We start from the raw sequence: 23,475 nt of genomic DNA on the forward strand, positions 1-23,475 counted from the left end.
CAGTGCATGGAGAGGAGGTCTGCGATGGGCTGTTGTCTGCTGGAGGGTGAGCCTGGCTGCTGCAGTCCCTGCATTTACCGGTTGCTGGAGTGCAGAGGGCCCTGGGGAGCTGTGGCATTCAGCTGGAATCATACGCAACTGTGATGCGCTCTAGGGACCTGTGAATCGGAGGGGGCCGGAGAGATGCCCTGTGCCTTTTTGTGTCCTGTCAACCCCCAGGCGACTGAAGGACGTGGCAGGGAAAGGTTTCCATGCCATGTCTGTGGGAATTGCCCTTAAGTCTAGCGGAGGGTGATACGCACCATTGCTGCATGGGATTTCTGCTCCAGCTGCTGAGAAGTCTATACGGCACAATTCTCATGTGCACAGCTGCAAGAGCTGGTGAGCAAACTGCAGGAAATACCTCCCCGGTCTGCCTTGCACATCGTCAAGTCCAAATGCTGGATTCCTCGGGAGGCTTTGGTGGGCACATGCTTTGCTGAGGTCTCGCGGGAGCACTCGGGAGCTTTTCAGCTCGCTGAGCTGGGCAGAGCGCAGTGCCTCGTGCACGCTGCTGAGCTACCTTTTGTAGCAAAGATGTGAAATCTTCCCTTTCACCAGGATGTAACTGGAGAAAAAACAGATGAGCTTTGTTTGGTGCTTGCCTCTCTGACGCCTTGGAGGTGAATGAGGTCTGTCCCTGGTGGAAACCTCATGGGCTTTGGCCAGAGCATCCTTGCTCCGTGCGCGTACCCTGAGATAAGCTCCTTGGAGCTGCTCATGCTCCCCAGTGAGCTCGTCCAAATTGTGAGTGGTGCTGGGCTCACAATGAAGGCTTTGCCTCTACAGGTAAAGCACTCAGCTCCATCTATGGTGGGCTGTCATGGGTGCTGGTGCTTTGAGGTGCTTTCAAGATCTCCACAAAGTCCAAACTGTGTGCTGCAAGGCTGGCACCTGATAACTGATGGATGGGGAGCACAGCTTGGTGACGGCTTGTGTTCTTCTGCTGTCACCACCTACTTGAAACAACACCACAACCTTTGTGCTTCATCCTACACTGCAATCCTGTCAGGCTAGACAAAGACAACATTAGCAGCTGATGATTTTTAGGCCAAAAAAACCCCTATTGTCGTGAGCCCTTCCCACATTGTGTTTTCCAGCCTGCAGGAGTGCGGCTCTCCATTTTACACCGGGTGAATCAGAGGTAGTTGTGGATGGGAAGGTTTCATGGCATCGCCAGAACAAATAGCGTAATCAATTGATTTCTGCACAGCTGTAAAAGTATTATTAGTCATTTAAAGCAATGGGAAACATTCCACTCCATCGCTGGCAGAAGGGGATGGATGGCTGGGTGTGCTGTATGCAAGGTGCTGAGCTGGGGGCAGCATGTTTGGAGGAGTATTGGGATGAGGCTGCCAGGGCGAAGGCATCTTGTGTGTATAGAAACTACATAAATCCCGGGGGTGAGGGGTGGTGGAGGCTCGTGGAGCTGCTTGACAAATGAAGAGGAAGAAAAAGAGAGAGAAGTGGGGTGGAAAATGCAGCACCCCACGGAAGAGCAGCTAGAGGGGCAGCTGCTGCAGTGGGGATGGGAGCAGTGGTCGGAGGGATGTACTGTGCTGGTGATTTGGGGGAGGCTGGAGCCCCCTGGCTTGGGGCAGCGCCTGCGCGGTGGTTCCTAAGGCTTGTGTGGTGTTCATATGTTAGGCATAGTCCCCTTTTCAGGATGGCAGGGAGGCTGGGGTGTCTAAGGGGACCCACAGCTGTGCGGGCACAGAGCAGGCGGCGGGAGCTCTGCTGCTCAGCCCAGCCTGGCGGGACAAGGGCCGGAGGAAGAGGATGTTGTGATGAAGCAAAACCGTTTCATCCCATCACTCAAGACAAGGTAGGCAGCGGTGAAGATAAAATTCCTCAGGGGAATAAGGTACTGTGCAAACAGAGGAATTACGGAGCAAGAAATCACCGGCGACCAGCGGGCTCCAACCAGCTCTGCTGGAGAAATTTAACAATGAAGCGGCTGAACTGCCAGCAGAAAGTATCTCTCATTAAAAATGAGTGCTGCATGGAAGCACAGCTTCTCCTGCTCCATCCTTAATTTAAAGAGGTATGAGAAGAACCGTGGGAATTACAGAGCAGCCAGCTTCATTTTAGCACCAAGCAAATTAGCGGAGAAAATAATTAAAGCTCATGCGGGATCTGCGCTTCGGTGTGATAAAGGACAACACGTGGCTTTTATTCAGGAAATCCAGTTTAATCGGGGTTTTTTGATTATTTTTGTCAGTATCGCAGTAAGGTGATTGAGGAGAGCAGTTGGGAGATGAATTATTTGGGTTTCAGAAAGCCTTGGACAAATCCACTCAGTTATTAAGCAAACCATTGAGGCCAGGGCTGTGAGAGGAAAGACCAAATTCTGTTCATTGTTTTCGGGTTTACTGGGAGGAAAGAGCAGGCAAAGAGGCACGTGCTGCAGTGATGGGCGGAGGATGCTCTTCACTCTCTGGGGCTTTAAGCTTGAATTTTAGTGTTAAATATGCACAGCAGCTCCACATGCACCAGCTTATCAAGGTTCTGAGTCAGGCACATAAAAATTAGGTAACGCTAGGTCTAAATTGGCTGGGTGAGCCCGATCGCCTCCCCTCTCTCTCCCTTGGGTATCTTCGTTGGGTAGGAAGCTGTTGTTAATTACACGGTCGGAGGCTATTTGTCCTTGTAGGATCTCCATTTCCCTTGGGACCAACCTGTCCCAGGGGGAGTTTTAGGGAGGTCTGTTGGCAAGGCTGATGTTTGCGGGAGCACGGCGTGGTCAGCAGGCCAGGGAGCCCCGAATCCCCACGGAACCGGGGAGCGGGCAGCCTGGGCTCCGCGAGGACGGAACGCAGCTGTGGGATGGAGGTTTTTTAGTTTTCCCTGTACAGCAATCCAGTTTTGCGATAATTTTCCCTAGGACAACAAAAAGCACACAGACAAATGCTGCCCAGATTTTATATCCTGCTGTCATAGAGCCAATTAAGGAAAGGGTTGCCATATTTTATTGTTTTTTCACCGTACGGGTGGAGCAGCATAGCTGTTCTGAGCGCCTCATTCTCGGAGGGGGCTGAGCAATTTGGGCTGAAGCTTTTGGGAGGTGGTGGAAGGAAAAACAGCAGGTCCAGAGAGGAGAGCTGGTTTGCGATGTGGGGTGCTACAGGCTGGCAAAGCCTTGTCTAGCTTTGGTGCTGGGGAGACCAGGAGGAACTTCAGGTGGACTCGGCAAACATTGGTTACAGTGAAGGCTGGCGGGGGCCAGGAGGGGAAAATGTGACCTGCAGAGATGTACATTGTTGGGTTTAAAATGCTCTATAACCATTCAGGCAATCAGGTGCTGATGCTTGCTGTGCACAAGACACATTGACCTGTGACCACCACATCGTAGCAAAGCCAAAAGCTGGATATGACTTGTTATTTTTTTAGCCTGATAAATCACCCACAGTTATACAACAATTATACACTGATGCCTAGGGAGCACTGAGAATTGCATCCTAAATAAATCAAACCCATAACTTGGGAAGAGCTCTGTGTCTGGCTGTGGGCAAGGGTAGGGGGACTGATTCAAGATGTAGTTGTGGCCAAGCCCAAGAAATAAAAAGAAACTGCAGCTGTTAGTTTTAAACACATGTGATACGTCGTGCTGATTTTTGGCATCTGAACTCCATGGCACAGGGCTTGCATGGTGTGGATGTGTGAGCAAGAGCTTTGTCGCACCCGGGGCCAAGGAAAAACCACAAGCAGAAGGAGCACAGGGAATTTTGGTCTGGCTGAAGATAGAGGGAGCAAGCGCAATTTGGGGCTGGTTGACCGTGGCTTTGAGTGATGTACCCTGAGATGTCCCCTCCCGGGTATAGATGGGGTGATGTGAGCTGCATCTCCTACCGATTCTCTCTCTGCTCTCTTCTTTCCTTGGTGTCAAACCTCGGCATCGCTCATGATGAACCTTTGAGCTCAAGGTTGCAATGAAGCATGTTTGTCTTTAATCTCATAAAAATAATTTGCAAGAAGGGAACCTTGGTATCAAACGACCCTTGGTATAATTTGCTAAGGATATCACGTGCACCCCTGGGGCTTGCCACAGTTGAGCTGCTCTGCCTCAGCGTGCGGGTTTCAGAGCCCATCCAAAAGCCGAACTCGGTGTAAAAGCGCCAGTTGCTCTGTGTCCCAGTGGATTTTGTGGCTGGCTTTGCCACCAGCTCCACAGCACTCGCTTTGCTCACCCCGGTGCTTGCTGCTTTCTTCCTTCCCTTCTGGCTCTGCCCTTTTTTCTTTGGCAATCGTCGATTTTTGTTTTATTTTCTATTTTTTTTCCTTTGGGCTTTGAACAGAGGTCGAATTATCACAGTCAATTCCGCTCCTCAGCATCAACAACAACTTGTCATTGGAGTGGTTTGTGTCCCACAGGCGGGAGGTGCTGGGTCTCAACTGGCGCGCTGATCCGTGTGTGTGTCGGGCAGAGCAGCGTCTGCCGGTGTGGCCAAAGGGTTGTGGAGTCTGGGGTGTTCACACCAAGCGCTGCTGCTGAGTTTGTTCCTTCAGGAAGAAGAGGCCTGGGTGCGAGTGCCGTTCCCTGCTGCTGGGCTGGCACGGGGGCTCCGAGTGGCACCCAGTGGTCCCACCACCCTGCGCGGTGACCCCGGAGAGGACGCAGGGGCCATGTCTGGGCACATCTGCTGTGCCTGTCCTCTCCGTGGGTCGTGTTTCTCACCCTGCCCGTCAGCTGGGAGGTGTGGAGCAGCACGTGGGGATGTGTGACACCCGCAGCACGGGGGGACACATCACAGGGGTGCAGGCGGGTGCTTGTCTCACATCTCAGCTGTGCACAGCCAGACCTGCAGCAGCACGGCCACCCACCGGCACCCACCTGAGGCCGCTCGTCACTGCCATGGTGCCAAGCAAAGGCACCCCGCGGGCAGGCTGGAAGGACGCCGCGTGCCTCCATGTGTTACGCAATGGGAGAAGCCCCACCCAGGCGTTTCCATGGCAAAAATGTTTGGGTTTATGTTACGCTTTGTTAAACAGCTGCTTTTTGCAGTTGCAGCCTTGCCCAGCCACTGGCTGCTGGAGTTTCCCCAGGGGCCAAGGCGAGCGTGGCCAGACTGGCTGACCCTCCGGCACGAGGGACAGGGGGCTGTTTGTAAACCCTGTTAGTGTTTTATAACTTTTATATTTAGGGAGTTAATGAGTCTAAACAAAGCAGATTTTAATCTAATCAGCTGTTCCTCATGCCATGTCAATCCTGGACATCAAAGCGCACATCAAAGGGAGAGGCATGAAAGGCTTCCAAAGCAGCACCAACTGCTTCACCCAGGTGTGTCTCTCAGCGGCCCTGCCTCTGCTCCAGCCTGGCTTTTGAGGCTCCTCTCAGTTATCTCAGATCTAAAGGATGTTGTCCCAGCAAGGAAAACAAGATTAACATAAGAACGACCCTCAGGAACAAAGCAAAAGTCTGTTTAAACTTTTTGCATCTTTTTGCTTCAGATAGCGCTTCAAAGGCAGGCGGGAGCTCGGCCAGCAATGGGCGGCTCTTGCACAGCTCTGCAGAGGCTGTTGGGGAGCTTCTCCCAACAATTCTTATTTTTAAATTGTTTTCCTGATGTTGGTCAGAGTCTGAATCCAATCCTGTTCTTGTCCTTCTTTTGTTTTTTGTTTTAGATTTTTCCTGTGTGTTTTGCTGGCCAGAAATAGTCTGTGTGGGTCGGGGAGGTGAGAGGTGCTCTGCTCCCCGTGCTGGAGTCGCACCTGCAGCCAGGAGCGTCAGGCTCTCACGGCAAAGCAGCTGCTCTACCTGGAGCATCGTAGCAAAGCAAGGGGCCAACCCCAATTCAAAAACTGTCTGTAAGGTTCTAGAGCATTAATGCCCCGAAGGAAGTGCCCGTGGCTGCAGCGATGGTGGGGGGGTGGTTGTGGCTGTGCAACTGGAGCTCCCCGGTCCCGCCGGGTTTGGAGAGCCGTGGGGAGCCCGGCAGATCTGGCTCGCGACGGGACGGCTGCTGCAGGGTGTGCAAGAGCTCCTGGGCAGGCGGCCAGGAGCGTTTCCTCCTCATCGCTTTCCCATGGCTGAGATGGGTTCTGAGGCTTGAGAAACACACCAGGAGCCATAGAGAGGAAGCTGTTGGGAGCCTTTGCGCTCCTCAGCTCTTTTGGATGCAGCTGCTTTTCCACTGTCTCTCTTGTGGGAGGGGAAAAAATATAGATGTGTGTGTGTGTGTGTGTAATGCTGCATTTGGGCAGGCCTTGATAAGGTTGCTGCAGCATTAACATATCTAAATATCCAATTGCTTAATTTTATAAGCCCCTTGAGCTGGTGCAGTGAAGAGCTCAAGATCTCCTCCAGGCACTTGCAAATCCTATTTCAGGCAATTAGGAAGAGATGGTGCGATAGGCAGGAAGATAGTCAGGGACTGGTGCAGGCAGGTCCCGGCAGGGCTCCTGCGTGATGTGCCATTTGCAGGCGCTGGAAGCAGCCGGGGTGGGCAGGCAGAGCCTGGGGAGGCCGGAGCCCGCCCCAGCACACGGGGAGCGCTCAATCACTTGAGGCTCTGAAGCCACTTTTTGGGAGGACTTGAATCAGAACATACCTGCAAAAGGTGGGACTGCTCCTGCCCCCGCTGCCACCTCCTGGCAGGCCCAGGGGCTGCTTGGGGCATTCTGCAGTGTCAGGGTGGTCATCACTTGCAGCTCCATTACTGGGTATGAGGATGTCCCAGATGCACTGCATGTTGGGAACAATCTGGAGCACAGGTGAGAAAGGAGAGGCTGAATCTGTCTCCTGATGCTCTTCACAGAATCCCAGAATGTCAGTGGTTGGAAGGGCCCTGGAAAGCTCATGCAGTGCAATCCCCCCATGGAGCAGGAACACCCAGATGAGGTTACACAGGAAGGTGTCCAGACGGGTTGGAATGTCTGCACAGAAGGAGACTCCACAACCCCCTGGGCAGCCTGGGCCAGGCTCTGCCACCCTCACCCTAAACAAGTTTCTTCTCAAATTTAAATGGAACCTCCTGTGTTCCAGTTTGCACCCATTGCCCCTTGTCCTGTCACTGGTTGTCACCAGAAGAGCCTGGCTCCATCCTCCTGACACTCCCCCTTTCCATATTGATCCCCGTGAATGAGTCCCCCCTCAGTCTCCTCTTGTCCAGCTCCAGAGCCCCAGCTCCCTCAGCCTTTCCTCACACGGGAGATGCTCCACTCCCTTCAGCATCTTGGTGGCTGCGCTGGACTCTCTGCAGCAGTTCCCTGTCCTGCTGGAACTGAGGGGCCACAACTGGACAGAATATTCCAGATGTGGTCTCCTTCTTAATGGGGTACATCAAAAAGGCACAGTTATGGTTAGAGGCGCTGCTACCCAGACCTTGACTTTGGGTGGCCTTTTGGCATCTGCAGACAGCAGAGCAATACGTAGTTCTCAAACCCAACACCCATCACACAAAGCGTGAACACATTAGTTAATGGGAGTGGGATGCAATAACGCCCAGTGCAGCACTTCTTGCAAGCGAACAAGGTGAGAAATGTTCTATGTTGATGAGGGGTTGTTGGGTCTGTAGCTTAAATTTGGGATCCAGGAGCTGTCGTCGGTGATGGGTGCTGCTCAATGGTGACATGAAGCGGGAATGGAACAAGGGAAGAAGCTGGGGCAGCTGGATCTGAGGGGATGACACTGCGCCATTTCCCCTGGGTGATTGCTGCTGATGTTGGTCTCCTCCTGACTTCAATTTAATTAGAAAGCAAAGCCTCATTTCTGGTGAAGGCTGCTGGGATGTGGCCTGGAGAGACAAATGTACTTTGGGTCTTTGGACTTGAAAAAGAGAAGGTGACGGCTTGGGATCAAGCATCCTTGCTCCAGGATAGTGACTGGCAGGTGGTGACACCCAGCTGTGCCTCTCCCGCCCCTGGGGTACCGGCACCAGAGCCTTTTCTTTGTAGGTGTCCCCCCAGCCTGCCCGTTCTGTGCTTCCAGGGCTGGGAGCTCCTCCTGCCCAGCTCACGCTGTCCCCCAGCGTGCAGCATTCCTGGAGGGCTCAGCTCCTGCTAGCACCCCCTTCCCAGGTGATTAAACGCTGCCTTTCCCTTGCAGGAGATATTTCCAGCCAGCGTCAACCCAGAGCAGTGACACACTGATTTGGAGCAGTGAGCAGCTCTTCAAGCGCTTCCTTCCCCTGGGTCACTGTGGGAAGCAGCGGGGCTGATGAGTTGGTTTCCCTCTAATGCAGAGCAGAGCCAGAGGCAGTGGGGTTGCTGCAAAGCCCACCCTGTCCCTCTCCTCACTAACTGGTCCCCATCACCGCACATGGCTGTGGCAAAGCGGGGTTGGGAGGGTGGGAAACATGCGGTTTCTCTTCTCAGTGCCTGCCAGGCTGCTTTTCTCTTCCCCTTTGGTTCTGCAGACCTGCCAGAAGCCAGCACAAGGTGTGACGGTGGGTTTGCAGCCTGTGCCTGCTGGGGGTCTGGTGGGGCTTTATTTAGATGTACTGCCCCCATGCCCACTGCTCGTGGTTTCTTTAGCCCAGATGGAGAATTGTCCTGCAGCCTGGCTGGAGAGGGAGCTCAGAGGCTGCTGGGCCCACAGGGGGACCAGCATTTGGAGGTGTTGTAGGACTGCTGAGGGTTGATGATCAGATGATGGTTGATGATATCTGTTGATGGTCTGATTGCAGGGTGACAATAAACCCTGGCAATAAACCCCTTCACCTCCTCCATCTCCCCGCTTCCCACTCAGGACAGGTGATTGGGAGGGAAAGAAGGACAGAGATAAGAGAGCTGGGAAAATTAAAAATGTTTTACTAATGCTACTGATAAAATAGAGAAAATAACACAAAATATACAAAACCAATCTTGAAAGTCCCAGCAACTGCAGAGCCGGCAGCCAAAGTCCTGGACTGGACTCTGCAGCCAACCGGAGCTGGATTCAGTCTGTCACTGGCCTCAGTTCGCAGGGACGACACGCAAGGTCCTCTCCTAATGTTGCCATAAGGAAAAGGGACGAGATCCTTGTGATCTCCCACTTTTATATGGAATATCACATGAATGGGATGAAATACTTAGTTGGTCAGTTTCAGTTCACCTCCTGCTTGCACATCATTATCAACGACCTCAGATTCCGTTGCCATGTTTGCCAAAACATGTATCTAGCTTTCAGGAAAGTGCAATTATTAAGAAGACTTTAGCTGACAGGAATATTCACTAAAAGAGAAACTGGTCTTGTTTTTAACAAAACCAGGGCAGGTGTGCTGGGATGTCAGCGGAGGCAGCCAGGGCTCGTGCTGTGGCTTGGTGCTCTGCAAAACCGGAGCTGCAGACGCTGTGATGGTGGCTTTGGTGGCTTGCGGAGAGCCTGTTTCCAGCCTCGTGCAGGGGAGGTGGTCTAAAAATATGAGCTTGTTTGCCTCCAGCTGGAGTTGATTTGGGCATCCCCGGTTGTTGGTGGAGTGCAGCAGAGGACAGCTGAGAGGGAGGTTCGCAGATTATAATTTTGCTGCTCTTCCTTTCCCGTCCCGCTTCTAAAAGATGAGGGCTGGGAGAAGCACAGAGCAGGAGGATGGTACCTTGGAGCTCCTGACCCACTTTGCTCAGAGTTTCCAGGACAATTCACCTTTTCCCCTTCACCGAAAGGAGACAGGGCTGTGTAGCTGTTAGAGGGGACATTTAAAGGTCTGTCTTTGCGGTGCAGCACAGCCTTTACGCATGGGAAACTAGCACAGCCCCCATTCCTTGGGCAACGCTCACTAAAAGAAGCAAGAAATCATGTGATTTCTGCTGGTTTTGTCTTCAGCCTTGCTGTCCAAGTCCTCTTGGCTGGCTGGGCAGGGAAGTGATGGTCAGTAACTTGGTGCTGCCCCTTCTGCCTTCCCTCCAGTCCTGCAGCATCTCTGGTGCTGGTCCGAGCCAGTGGCTCGGCTCAGGTGGACGGTGAGCTGAAATGGTTCAGCCAGACCGTTGTGCTTGTGTGAGCCTGGCCGGGCTGTAGTAACAGTATTAGGATGTAAAGAGCATCAGGGTGCTGCAGAGGTGATGTGTCTGCCCCCCCCGGGCACCTGTTTCTGGTGGGGAGGAGCTACCCGGGAGAGCCACTGTCTCATGTCTCTGCTCTCCTCTCTCCCAGGTACCAGACCACCTTCCCTGGTTTTTGATGCTGAATCAGGATCTTTTTAACTAAAGATGGAAACACTGGAGTCAGAATTGACCTGCCCAATCTGTCTGGAGTTATTTGAAGACCCTCTTTTGCTGCCGTGTGCCCACAGCCTCTGCTTCAGCTGCGCCCACCGTGTCCTGGTGTCCAGCTGCTCCTCCAGCGAGTCCATCGAGCCCATCACCGCCTTCCAGTGCCCCACGTGCCGCTATGTCATCTCCCTCAACCACCGAGGCCTGGAGGGCCTCAAGAGGAATGTGACACTGCAAAACATCATCGACCGCTTCCAGAAGGCATCCCTGAGCGGCCCCAACTCCCCCAGCGAGAGCCGCCGCGAGAGAACCTACCGCAACAGCTCTACCATGTCCGTGGCCGGCGAGAGGATCGCCTGCCAGTTCTGCGAGCAGGATCCCCCGCGGGATGCAGTGAAGACGTGCATCACCTGCGAGGTGTCCTACTGCGACCGCTGCCTGCGGGCCACCCACCCCAACAAGAAGCCCTTCACCAGCCACCGCCTGGTGGAGCCCGTGCCCGACGCGCACTTCCGAGGACTCACGTGCTTGGAGCACGAGAACGAGAAGGTGAACATGTACTGTGTTGCTGATGACCAGCTCATCTGTGCCTTATGTAAACTGGTGGGACGCCACCGGGACCACCAAGTGGCATCGCTCAGCGATCGCTTTGAGAAGCTGAAGGTAAGCGCTGGACATGGCTGTAGTGAGCCCTCTGTAGGGGCTGGAGTTTGCTGTGGGGAGGTTGTCAGAGCAGGAGCTGGTTCCCGATGCCTCAGGCGGCACCTCTTCTTTAAGCCAAACAACTCCTGAAAGATGTGGGCTTCAGGGTGGAGCTTGTGGGCTCCTCCAGGACCCTGCTATTAGAAGGCTGAGCTAATTCTTGCACAATTAGAGTGAAGTCTTTGCTATTTTATTTTTCTACTGCTTGTGTGTGTGTGTGTGTGTGTGTGTGTGTGTGTTTGTGTGTTTGTGTGTAAAGCCTGGGCATTGGACCTTCTCCCAAAGCGGCCGGATAGTGAAACATCATCAGACACTGAGGTACCTGATGGCTGTTGCCCCAGGAACGCGGCTTTGCCCCAGGGTTTGTCCTGTCCCTTGAGAGAGCCCGGATGGCAAAGAGTGGCCTGGTGGGCCTGTGAACATCTTTTGAGGGTGTCACGCTTGGGCCGTTCTGAGGGTGGGAGCAGGACAGATTGGGCTGTGGGCATTTCCTGTTGGAAAGCCACTCTACGGGCTTCCAGCCTGCAGCATATGGGAACCCTCCTGCTATCCTTAAAACCTCCCCCACAGATTTTACCCACACCTGAGGACTGTTGTCCCCTGAGAAGTGGTCTGGTGAGTCCTTTCATGTCCTTGAGCTGACTTGCTGCTTGCTTGAAGCTTCTCCACTGTGAGAGAGGAGAGGGCCAGCCTCTGGGAAGTGATGGATGGTAAATGGGTTGAGAGCTGCCCTCTGGAGAAGGACTTGGGGATGCTGATGCATGAAAAACTGGACATAAGGTGGCCGCGTACACTTGCAGGCCAGAAGCCAACCGTGTCCTGGGTGCATCACTAGTGGTGTCACCAGCAGGTGCAGGGAGGGATTCTGCCCCTCGGTCAGGCCCCCCTCGGCTCTGTGTCCAGCTCTGGGTCCCCAGCACAAGGAGGACATGGACCTGTTGGAGCAGCTCCAGAGGAGCCACAGAAATGGTTCCAGGGCTGGAACAGCTCTGCTGGGAAGAAAGGCTGAGAGAGTTGGGGTGTTCAGCCTGGAGAAGAGAAGCTCTGGGGAGACCTTATTGTGGCATTTCACTTTATAAACGAGGTTTCTAAGAAAGACAGGGAGTTTTTACCAAGGCCTGTAGTGACAGGTCAAGGGGCAAGGTTTTAAACTGAACAAGGGTACGTTTAGGTTGGACATAAGGAAGAAATGTTGTATGATGAGGGTGGTGAGACACTGGAACAGGCTGCCCAGAGAAACTGTGTATTCCTGGAAGTGTTCAAGGTCGGTTGGACGGGACTTAGAGCAACTTCACGTAGTGAAAGAGGGAGGTTGGACTAGATGGTCTTCAAAGGTCCCTCCCAGCCCAAACCGTCCTGTGGTTCTGCCAGGCAGTGGTGGAGCCCCCCTCTGCCTCCCGAGCACCCCAAACTCCTCCTCTGTCTCAGTGCTTGGTGGGAGCCTCTGCTCTACGGCAGCCCGCGCTTTCCATCCTCATTTCCCCCGAGCCGAAGCGGCAGAAATGGGCAGTTGTTCTCCATCCCCCTTCACTCGTAGCACGTACTGATCCAAACTGAATTACTGTTCTGCTGCTTTTCGGGCAGGAGAGAGCAAAGAGTACTTTGAAGCTTAATTTTTATGCAGTGGCTGTGGTTGTACTGAGTATTATGTGAACCCATATGGAGGATGTTTGACCTATATAAAGTTAGAAATCCCTCTCTGTCCCCTGTGCATTCTGCATGAGTCTGCAAAATGGTTTTAATTCCCTGTTTTTTAATATTAAAAAAAAAAAATGTAGCTGGTTCCATTCGAGGTCACAGCAGTGAGGCTGTGACAGCAGTCACATTCCCATTATAACCCTTCTCATGTGTTTCCAGCTGCTTCTTCCTTGATCCCTTCTCCCTTAGTGTTCTGGGCTTGTTCCGACCCAAAAGTGCTTTTCTTGGCTCTTTGTCTTGTTAATTTTTTGAACAAAATTGATCTGTCCGCTCTGGTGTTTCTGAGTGCAGAAGAAATGCTTTTATCACTCTAGCAAAAATACAGAAAACTTCTTTTTTTTTTTTTTTTTATTTTTTATATGCAGGCCAGATTCCAGGTTAGTTTTTTTCAAACAAACAGATACCCAGAAAGAAATCTTTCCGCATGTCCCATTTCCTGGGCTGGTTTCCCACCTGCCCTTCTCCAAAGTCTCGCAGGCAGGGTGTGACTTGCCCAGTGATGTGACTGGACCCTGTGCAGCGGCAGAAGAAGGTACTGTAGGACGTCCTGTACTTTAGTTCTGCCTGCCCCGTGTTCCAGGCAGGAGGTCAGGCTGTTGGTAGGTGTCGGCGTGTGCCCGTGAAGCGTCTGGGGTCTGTGGTGGCTGGAATTTGCCTTCCGGCCTGGATGTAGCGTCTCATCTCTGCATCTCAGCTCACCTAAGCTTCCCCCGGTGCGCAGAGCAGCGCCAGCAGCCCAGTCCATAGTCCAGGACATTCTTTTTCCATGAGGAAATGTCTCAATTAGCAAATTGGAAACCTTAGAAAGAAATGACCGCGTATGTTTGCACGCAATAAAACCTGGGGATAGAAATTAAAACTCTTTTAATATTTTCCCCCCTGATCTGGCCCATGTCAGCTAGCCAGGGAAATTCTTCTAAAGACAAAAACCCTTGACAACCTAAATTGCTTCTTCAACCAGCCAAACATTGCAGGTTGCCAGAACATCATTTTTAAAAAATTTTAAATAACAGTTTTAAGTGATTTTGGACAAGGAGGGAAGTTCTCCTCTGCTAGAAACATTCTTTGTGTGCTGTTCATCCTGTTCAGCTGCAGGAGCTGTGGCCGGATGGGGAGCGGGGACAGGGCAGCCCCGGTGCCTCTGCCCGCTCTGGCAGGGTGACGTTCCTGCCAGGCACAGCTCTGGCGCGGGGGGACCTCCGATTGGCATCTGTAGTCTGGCCGTGCATCAGTTGGGCGTTTTTTGGATGGTGTTTCTCCTAACGCTTTACCTCCAATGCAGCAATTGCATGAGATCGATGCCGAGCTTGACCAGCAGAATCAATATTTGCATTAGTATTTTGTGTCACCTGCCTTGTATGGCCTCAGTCTATAGTTTCGACCACAATGCTCTCTCTGGCAATGCTTGAAATCCTTGCGAGTGTCTGCAGCACCTGAAATCATTGCAGACACACTGGGATGGGGGCACTGGGGGGACACTGCCGCCCGGGAGCCCTCGGCTGGCAGAGCTGCCGCTTCCTCCTGTGGTCATCTCGAGGTTCCCCCCACCCCATGGCAGGGCTCTGCCCCCTCCCTTCTCTCACCAAGGCATTAATCAGCGAGTTCTGTTGCAGCCAGCACGCTCTTGAACATCAACAGTGCGCTTGGGCGTCGAGCAGTGAGCAGTTGCTCTTAATCTCCGGCTTTGATCCTGTAGCTAGAGTGAGCTGGTAACACCTTTCAAGTTGGGTTTTTTTGATCCACGTAACTTCATTTTGTCAGAAGGGCTGTGCTTTCCACAAAAATCTTTGGTGGTGGTGGATTTTTTTTTATCTCTTTAGAAGTGCTGTGTGCCTGAAAACCGAACTGTTGTGTCTAAATCCCGAACTGTCTCCCAGTGCTCCCCTTCCCCTCTGAGCTTGTTTTACATCAGAAGTCTCTAGCGCGTGGCTTTCCCTTGGAGGCTCTGCAACAATCTGCCCACAGCATATTATACACCCCAAGGTGTTTTAGGAACCATCTTTAATCCCTTTAACACATATTACAGCTTTTTTTTTGTGCATCTTCAACTCCACTTGTTTATATTCTGAAGAAATTGGTAAGTGTGAGTAGTTTTCCTGAGCTGTGGTAAATGTGAGTCATGAACATCGCTGGGCTGAGGTTTTGGACCTGCCCTGTGGTTGCTCACATAATGTCCATTGCTTTGGGATAAAGGAGTTCTTGCACTGATTATGCTGCTGCTTGCCAGCGTGTTATTCTGCACCCAGTTCTTTCAAGCCCACAAGCTGGCTCGTCCATCAAAGCCGCTCCATTTGCTGTGTGCTTCAGCTCGGACATCAGCCATCATCTGCCAGCTCCAACAGCCCCTGGCAGAGATGTTGCAAACACCAGGGATGCTGACAACGCAGGAGAAACCACAGTTATTTTCAATCCTGGCCATCCGATGCAGCTAGATTTTCTGCAGCAAAAGAATCCACCTGTTTTTAAGATGGACAGAGAGGGTTTCCCCAGCTGTCCTCTCTTTTGCTGGGACTTACAGCCCAGCTCTTGTGAGATTGAAGCCCAGATCAGGGAGCATCTGAATTTAAGAGGGGACCATGTGGGATGGCAGGCAGGACAGGGTGGGGGTCAAAGCGCTGGGGTACCCGCCTGGCATGGGAGCGTGTCTGGGGCAGCGGTGGCCTGTTTCCCTGGGGAGGCTCCATTTCAAGGGGTGCCCACTGCAGAGAGAAGGGAAGAACAGCTCTTTGGGTAGGAAAGTGCTTCGCAATAGACTGGCTATTTCCCAGCATTGCACTTAAGCGCTGGGGGAGCTGCTGGTATGGGAGATGAAACACTTAACGGCAGCGTCTTGCCAGACGGGTGCTGCAGGTGAGGACAGGCAAGCGGGTGATGCGGGAGGAACCCAGAGGGAGGGCAGGTGAGAGCCGCGATGATTCCAAGGGGATGGATTTCCGCCTGCGTTTTCTGCTTGCTTTGAGGTTTCGGCATTTGCTAGTAGCAACCTAGTTGAATGGGCCCTGCCGCAGCGTGACCCGTGGTGCCGAGACCCATGCTGAAATATTCATGGGTAATCCCCTGACAAACACTTCTCTTCAACCAGAAGATGTGCTTGCCTTGTGCTGCTGCCTTTTATTCATTTACAGCTGTGATGGGAAGAGAAACAGGCGTTCCTTCCTTCTCCCTCACCAGGCAAGGAGGCATTCACATTAACATTTGCGGCGGGAAGAGTGTGGAGGCACGTCCCTCAGCCTCAGGCTGGCCTGCTCAACCAGAGCCGTGGGACGGGGCACGTGCTGGGCTTTTCAGGCAAAGACTTGGGACACTGCTGGTTGAGGACTCACTTGGTGACATAGTTATGTCTGTGCAGATCAGGTGGCTCCAGCACCCACTTGGCTTTGAGGTGGTCCCCATCCAGCTGGGAGGAGAACTGGACGGTGCCTTCAGAAGGTGGACCTAAGTTAACGTTGTGTGTTTGAAGGCTTCGTCATATTTCTTGTCCTCTTGCGGCTCACCTCGCAGGTCGCTGACTGCCCACATTCCCCCTGCATGAGCTCTCGAGGGTCCTGGGGTCCCACCTGAGTGTGTCTTTTAGGGCATGCGTGGCTTTTAGGGCATGGTGGCTTAGCCTCAGACTGCCAGTCCTGCCGTGCTGTACAGCCCTTCTTGTGGTGGTGAAGCATCTACCGGAGGTCGGGTCTGGGCTCACTTGTTGGTGACATTGGCCTCCAGTTCCCCAGGCCGATGGGTGACCTGGGCGCTCCCGATCCCTGAGCTTGGCTGTGAGCAGGCATCAGGATTTTGCTGCTTGTTTTCCCTCTGCGTGTGTTCAGGAAAGGGCTGAGATGTTGAACACAATTAGTGGCAAAGAAATCCATCAGCTCGACTTGCTGGCTGAAAATCGACATTAAAGATCAAATTAAAAATGTATGTAGATTAAGAGCAAAACAAATGGCCTGACCTACATAAAGCGAGTGCTTAGGACAGCAGCACATTATCTGCCGAGTACAATCTCGGCCAATTATAAATTTAGATTGCTTGGAACCCATAACGATGAAGGTTTCTGCGGAGCGCTGCCCCGCGTCCTGTCCGCGCCGCCGCTGTGCTGGGGCAGAGCTGCAGAGCAGCTCCCTGCCAAGGAGAGATTACAGGAAGAAAGGCTTTGACTGAGGAGCTCTGGCCAGCTCCTCCCATCGTGATTTGTAGTGGAAGGAGCTTTCAGAGAAAGGATTTTGCCTTGATTATTTGCTGCTGTCCTTTGCTTCTCCATGTGCTCTGTTCCCTTTGCAGGAAACAGATAAGGGCCAGCTCAGAGGAGGCTTTTCCTTTGCTGTTGGTGAGGTTGATTGACAGGCTGGAAATAAAAAAATTTAAAAGAAAGAAGTGTTTTGTAACACTTTCATATCTGCTCTTTGCTAAAGGAAGAGCAATAAGCCAGGTGGAAAGTCTGTAATCTGTCAGTTCAGAGAGGTGCGCTGCCCCCAGTGGGTTTATGTGAGTGGGACTCAAGATTAAAAAAACTAAGTCCCCATGCTAGACAAATTGTATGCAGAAAGTTGATAGTTATTCCAAGGCTCTTAAGAGAGTGGTGGGGTAGGAAAATGAGGAAAAAAAACCCAACTTCCTCCACGCTGCAATATAGGACTTCTTTGCCTTGGGACTTGTGAACATGTTCTCACTTGTGCTGTGTGAGTCACTGAGATTGCTAGTTAATATATAATTTACTGCACTGCCATGGGGCTAAACTGAATTTTATATTTTTATATATATATATATTTCCTCCACACAAAGAGTTCGCTGAGAACAAGGGTTATGATTGTGACTGCTGCGACTCCTACACAGAACTGCGGGGGCTGTTACCAGCAAAAATACAGAAAGCTCTGGCTGTGTTGTAGCTGTCGGCTCCTTTACTCGTAACAGCAGCACATCATACACTTTTGCTGCTGGAGACCCGCTTGGAGAAGGAGCTGCAAACCCAGCCCAGGCTTGTTCCAGCACAGGTTTGTGGTGGTGGGAGTTGCGACCCCGGTAGGGTGACGGGTGGTCACCTGTGGATGCTGCTGTGCTGGCAGAGGGGGTTTGACACCCTCTTGGCCATAGCCCTGGCTAAGCCACCATTCAAGGTCACTTACAGCAGTTGCGGTACTGGTTGTATGGGAATGTACCAGAAGATTGGCGAGGTGGTTGGTTAAATGTAAATACGCTCAAGTGACTTGCAGCTGTCTGTAGAAAAAGCCCATACATCACACTAATTGTTTCACTGACCTTGTGTGCTTGACGAGTAGAACCTGTGTTAGATAGCACAGGCCTGTGAGGAACTCTAGACCCGTATCACTATGTCTGAGATCCCTGCTTTGTTGTGAGAAAGAGCGGGAGGCTGTGCCTGCCTGGAACCTTGAAATACAGGCGAGCTCAGCAGGCCCAGTGATCTCCTACCAGGGCTGAACTGACCAGCGCCTGCGTCCCCGCTGCTGTCACCTCTGCATGGGAGCTCAGGTCTGACTTCGGAGACCCTGCAGTAGAGAGGTAACTAGAATAAAACTTGCTCTTTGTGATGCATTCGTGGCCTCTGGCTCTTCTTGCGACATGCCTGCGTATGTGCACGCACTGGTGCAGGCAGGTCCATCCCTTCCTCCTGCCCACGGCCACGCGGGAGATCCAGGCACCTGCACCATGAGCTGCCGCAGCTTTGGGACCGTAAGCTGGGGTGGCAGCTACTGGGGTTATCGACATGTGTTTTAGGGCAAGCAGAGCCCCTGCCTTCACCCAGCAGCCTTCTCCTCAGCCAGACCTGCAGTTTCTTTTGCTTTCTGTGCACAAATCCAAGCATCTCCACTCCCCAGCAAGCTGCTGAGGCTTTGTAGTGTTGGTCTCTTTCTCCTAAGGCAGGGTCAAAGGTGGGCAGAAAACAATAAAAGCACACTGTGGGGTTTATTTCTGCTTGACTTATAATCTAGTGACTGGTTATAGAGATCTTTCTGAACAGGGGGAGATCCGTGCTCCAAAACACGCTCACCAGCACAGGGTTATCACTCCCATTGCTTTGTTTGCAGTGGCAACCGGATGCCTTGCAGAGCAGTGAGCACTTACCTGATGTTGGACGCACGCAAAAGAGCATCTCTCCTTGTCCCTAATGCAGATAAAGGCTTCAGCCCGCTGCCAGGTTCCTTTATCCAGCGATTGCCCTGGCCTTCCCCTGGCAGTTCAGTGTGCCCCTGGGACACCACGCAGCAGGAGTCGCTCATCGCTACAGCTTGGATGCCAAAATTGCAGCCAGCTATGGATCCCTTAATGAGAAATTGGGGAAAGCCCTTGGGGGTGCTTCACATCTGCAGGAGCCAAGGGAGCCAGCAGCCACCCTCAGCCCCATGGAGGCGACAGTCCCGGGATGTGGCCCGTCCCGCCACTGCAGGGGAGCTCCATGCACTGGAAGCTGTAGCTGCGGAAATATGTCTGGTGATAAATAAGGCTGAAAGTAGAGCTTGGACCTGTGGCCTTACTGGGGTTTTTTTGCCATGCCAGCGGGAAGCATCAGCAATGCAGGGTGGTGGGGACGTCTGCCCGTCTGCAGGTTGGACTGTTGCAGTGGAGCCCCTGCCCTGCGGTCACAGGGGCAGGAGGAGGGTCCTGAGCAGGTCTGGGCTGGCGGGCGGCTTCTCCCACCACAGCCTGGGCTGCCCCTGCCCTTTTGCTCAGATTTCGTGGCAAACACCCACCTGGTGCGTGTGCCGGCGAGCACAGCGCTGCTGCAGTCAGAGCGTTTACCTACAGACCATGAGTCATATGGAAATGCTGCATTTTCCCGGCTGCTTTACCCCATGGCAGGAGAGGGATCAAAAAGTGCGCCGGTGTGTCATGTAGCTCCCAGTGTAAGTTTTCCAGTGGTATGGACAACTTAAGTGGTGATAACTTTAATTACTGATTGTTTGTACATCATGGGGACCAGAAGTCAGCACTGAGTGCTGGGGTCCTCGCCTTTTTTTTCCCTCCAGAAATCTGCTTTTTGGGGAGAGTTTGGATATTATATTTTTTAAGCCAAGCTATTATGAGTCTTGAGATAGCAGACCTAAGAGACTGTGTTGATTCGATTAATCTCTTGCCTTTTTTACCAAAACTACATTCACATTCAAGCTGATTTCAATGTTACAATCTCAAGAGCAGGTTGAGCTAGAAAATGAAGGTGCAGGGCTGTGCAGAAGTCACCCAATAATGCTGCGTTTGGATGAGGCTAAAGGATTAATCTCCAGCCCGCGAGTCCTGCAGGACAGCAGGTTGGAACTGAAGTTGATGGAAGAAGCAAGATGGTAAGCAAATGAAGGTATTTTTAAATAACAGTTGTCACCATCTTTTACTAAAGCCCCCCCTGGAAAATGCCATAATTTCAGAAACAGGCTCGTGGTCGTTCTGTTCACCTGTCGTATAAGCCTCGAGCAGTAGGAAGTGATGAAGGTGATGATTAAGGATATGAATTAATTTCACTTTTGTTGGGATTGATAAACCAAAATTCATGGTTCTTATCAGCTGTATGAGCGTGGAGATAGTGGGGTGTTTAAGCTGAGGAGCGTGTGAGGCTGCAGGATGCTGCGCGCATGGGGTCTGCAGTGCTTGGTGAGTTGCCTTGTTTTGGGAAGATGAAGCCAACAGAGAATGACTGTTAACCCACTGCCTGCCTCTGCTGGTACAAATCCATCAGTTAAGGAACATGGAAGAAGGTGAGCGGCCATGCTGAGGACAGCAAGGTCAGAGGAGCAAGGAAAGGGCACATGCGGGATGTCCAGATATCCAGGCAGCAGCCTCTGCGCCTTTGGTGTTGCAGCAGCAAAGCATCAGGTATGCTTTCAAAAGCAAAAGGAAGAGGGATAAAATAAAAGTCCCTGAACCTTCTGCCGTCAGCATCGGCAGTGTGCTCACGATGAGCCCATGTGGGCCACATTGCTGCTCGTGCCTAAGGATGCTCAGACCGCACTATCACTTGCGAGGGCAATGCTAACGTCCCTGTGCCATCCCTTGCTCTCCACAGGAGTCGTATTTGCCATAGTGGTTTGCTGTGATTTCCATTAGCTGCTGCCCTCTGGGCTGCTGGCAGGCTGCCGGCCTGAGCAGCGGCCGCACAAATTTGGAAAGCATCGACGTGCAGCGCCGGGGCCGTGCTGCTGGTCCGGAGGCTGCTGTGCTGTGCTGCTGCTGTCCCAGCGGGCCACGCCGTGGTTGGCACCGCTGAGGTCTGGGCTTTCTTTTCTTTTTTTAATTTCTCTGTAAATAAACAGGTCTAGAAACAAAACTTTTCCGCTCTGAGTTGCCCTGTGGTGCTTTCATCCAGGGCTAACCAGAAACAAAAATGCATCCGATTTATTGAAGGGGGACAGGGAAATTTTTTGGCAGAAGTTGTTTCACCAATAAATGAGAAAAATTAAAAATGTATGAGTGCATCAAATTGTACAACTGCAGCAGCTCCAGATCGTTAGGTATTAAATTCTTGCTTAACTCTATGCCTTACGGTAATTGACTCTTACACGGTGATTAGCTGGGTGGGAATAATTTGTGTGGAGGTGCTGCCCATGCCTCCTGCCCGTGCTGCCAGCGCTGGGCACCATACAGGGGGAAATGCAGACACTGGAGGTGCATAATTCCCTGCTCGGAAGCTCTTGTGGAGGAGCTGGGGTGCCTTGCAAGGGAAGGAGCTTTCTGCAGCAAGAACCTGGCAGAAGCTTTGTAGATGTTTTCTGGCTCATGTTGCAGACCTTGGGGCTTGAAGACCACCAGGAAAATGTATGATGAGCAGAAAAAAGTCCGTGGTTCCTGTTTGTTGGCAGTGCCCTGGTTGTCTGGACCTGCCTCACAAGCACAGGCGGGTTGTGGGGGGGCCTGGGCCAGTTCTCCTGTCAGACAACATTTGGGCAACCCCAGCTCAACCTTGAGTTGCCCTGTTGGTTGTGTCAGTGGGTTTCACTCCTAATGCTGTTTTACACAACTCCATCGGGCGGTGGTTGCTCTGGACCTGAAATAACATGTTCAAACACTGCAAAAATGAGACCCTAAACATCTGCAAGGCCCAACAGTGGCTTTCACCGGGCTTGTCTGCAGCTGGCCTGGTGTCCATCAAACAGGCTTATGTGTGAGGTGACACGTTTAGCAGTTGAGTTTCAGTGCTCTTGCTGGAGAATAGTCTCTGAGATCCAATACTTGATGCTGCTTTCCAGCACAAACAAATCCATGCCAGCCCTTGAGCTGTGGTCCTGTCATTTTTCAAGACAATTTATGTTCCCATCAAACGTGATCTTTGTTCCAGCCATCTGCTGTCATGTGATTTACCAGAGATTTTGTTTCCCCTCTGTCAACAGATTTGTTAACAATACAAATACTTTTATGTTATAGTTTTCTTTATAGCGTCTCTCCGGATGCCTCAAATCTGTGATATGTTTTGCAGTTTCTAAATTTCCATTTAATCCTGATTTTATCTTCATGTACTCCCGCTGTTTCTCTGCAATACAAACTCTTTCAGGGAAAACTTACCCCCTTGTGCACAGTTTCCTTCTCAGAACAGGTGCTTTTGTTTCTTATTTTTCCGAGCTTTTACTCTGTGTATTCCTCTTTGCTCTGTGGCTTTGGTAGCCCAGTCCCTTGGAGCTTGCACTGTGATCCCGTGGTCCGCTGTGTTCCCATGGCTTCTCCCCAGCCCCTGGCAGCGTTTCCTGTCCCCGATTCCCACACCACCAGCCCTCCCAAATTATTTTTGGACTTGTAGGTGTGTTTCCCTTGTGACACTCACTCCTGAAATGTTTTCTGCACTGTGTCCTTACGTTTCCTTGGCAGGGTCTGATTATCTATCTTGCTTTTTCCTCCCTCAGCTGCAGGTCATTAGCAGTTCAGTGCTCTGGTCCAGCCCCGTTCACAAATACCATCCCTTGCCGGTGACCCTCTTCATTTGTGGGCTGAGAATGGTGTGAGTCTTGAGACTCCTCTGGCTGCCGGCTGCTGCATTTTCACAGAATCCCAGAATGTCAGGGATGGGAAGGGCCCTGGAAAGCTCATCCAGTGCAATCCCCCCATGGAGCAGGAACACCCAGATGAGGTTACACAGGAAGGTGTCCAGGCGGGTTGGAATGTCTGCACAGAAGGAGACTCCACAACCTCCCTGGGCAGCCTGGGCCAGGCTCTGCCACCCTCACCATGAAGAAGTTTATTCTCATATTTAAATGGAACCTCGTGTGTTCCAGTTTGCACCCATTACCCCTTGTCCTGTCACTGGTTGTCACCAGAAGAGCCTGGCTCCATCCTCCTGACACTCCCCCTTTCCATATTGATCCCCAGGAATGAGTCCCCCCTCAGTCTCCTCTTGTCCAGCTCCAGAGCCCCAGCTCCCTCAGCCTTTCCTCACACGGGAGATGCTCCACTCCCTGCAGCATCTTGGTGGCTGCGCTGGACTCTCTGCAGCAGTTCCCTGTCCTGCTGGAACTGAGGGGCCACAACTGGACACAATATTCCAGGTGTGGTCTCCCCAGGGCAGAGCAGAGGGGCAGGAGAACCTCTCTGACCTACTGACCACCCCCTTCTAACCCACCCCAGGTACCATTGGCTTCCTGGCCACAAGGGCCCAGTGCTGGCTCATGGTCACCCTGCTGTCCCCAGGAGCCCCAGGTCCCTTTCCCCTACACTGCTCTCTAATTGGTCATTCCCCAACTTACACTGGAACCTGGGGGTTGTTCCTGCCCAGATACAAGACTCTGCTCTTTTCTCTGTTATTAGTATTGTTCCCTCTTCCTGTTCCCAGCACCACATGGTGACTTCAGCCATGTCGGTGACAAACCCATACAGAAATCAAGCCGGGGTGGGCAGACCTTGCAGGGAAGGGGAGAGCGCTCCCAGGCTGGCAGCGCCTTGCGAACAAGCTCGTTTGAGGGAAAGCCAATTTCCTATTTAAAAAAACCC

The 23,475-nt window shown here is 52.2% G+C and overlaps 1 protein-coding gene across 2 annotated transcripts in view; it reads left to right on the plus strand.

Annotated features, from left to right (window-relative positions):
• Window positions 1-23,475, plus strand: part of MID2 (midline 2) — a 116,117-nt gene that overhangs the window by 15,298 nt on the left and 77,344 nt on the right. For both annotated transcript variants that reach the window (XM_065028200.1, XM_065028201.1), the window contains exon 2: window positions 10,109-10,830. In XM_065028200.1, coding sequence (XP_064884272.1) covers window positions 10,165-10,830 — 666 coding nt within the window. In that variant the 5' untranslated portion in view covers window positions 10,109-10,164. The remainder of the gene's footprint in view (window positions 1-10,108; window positions 10,831-23,475) is intronic.

The sequence above is a fragment of the Columba livia genome, chromosome 12 (assembly GCF_036013475.1).
Source record: "Columba livia isolate bColLiv1 breed racing homer chromosome 12, bColLiv1.pat.W.v2, whole genome shotgun sequence".
NCBI lineage: Eukaryota > Metazoa > Chordata > Aves > Columbiformes > Columbidae > Columba > Columba livia.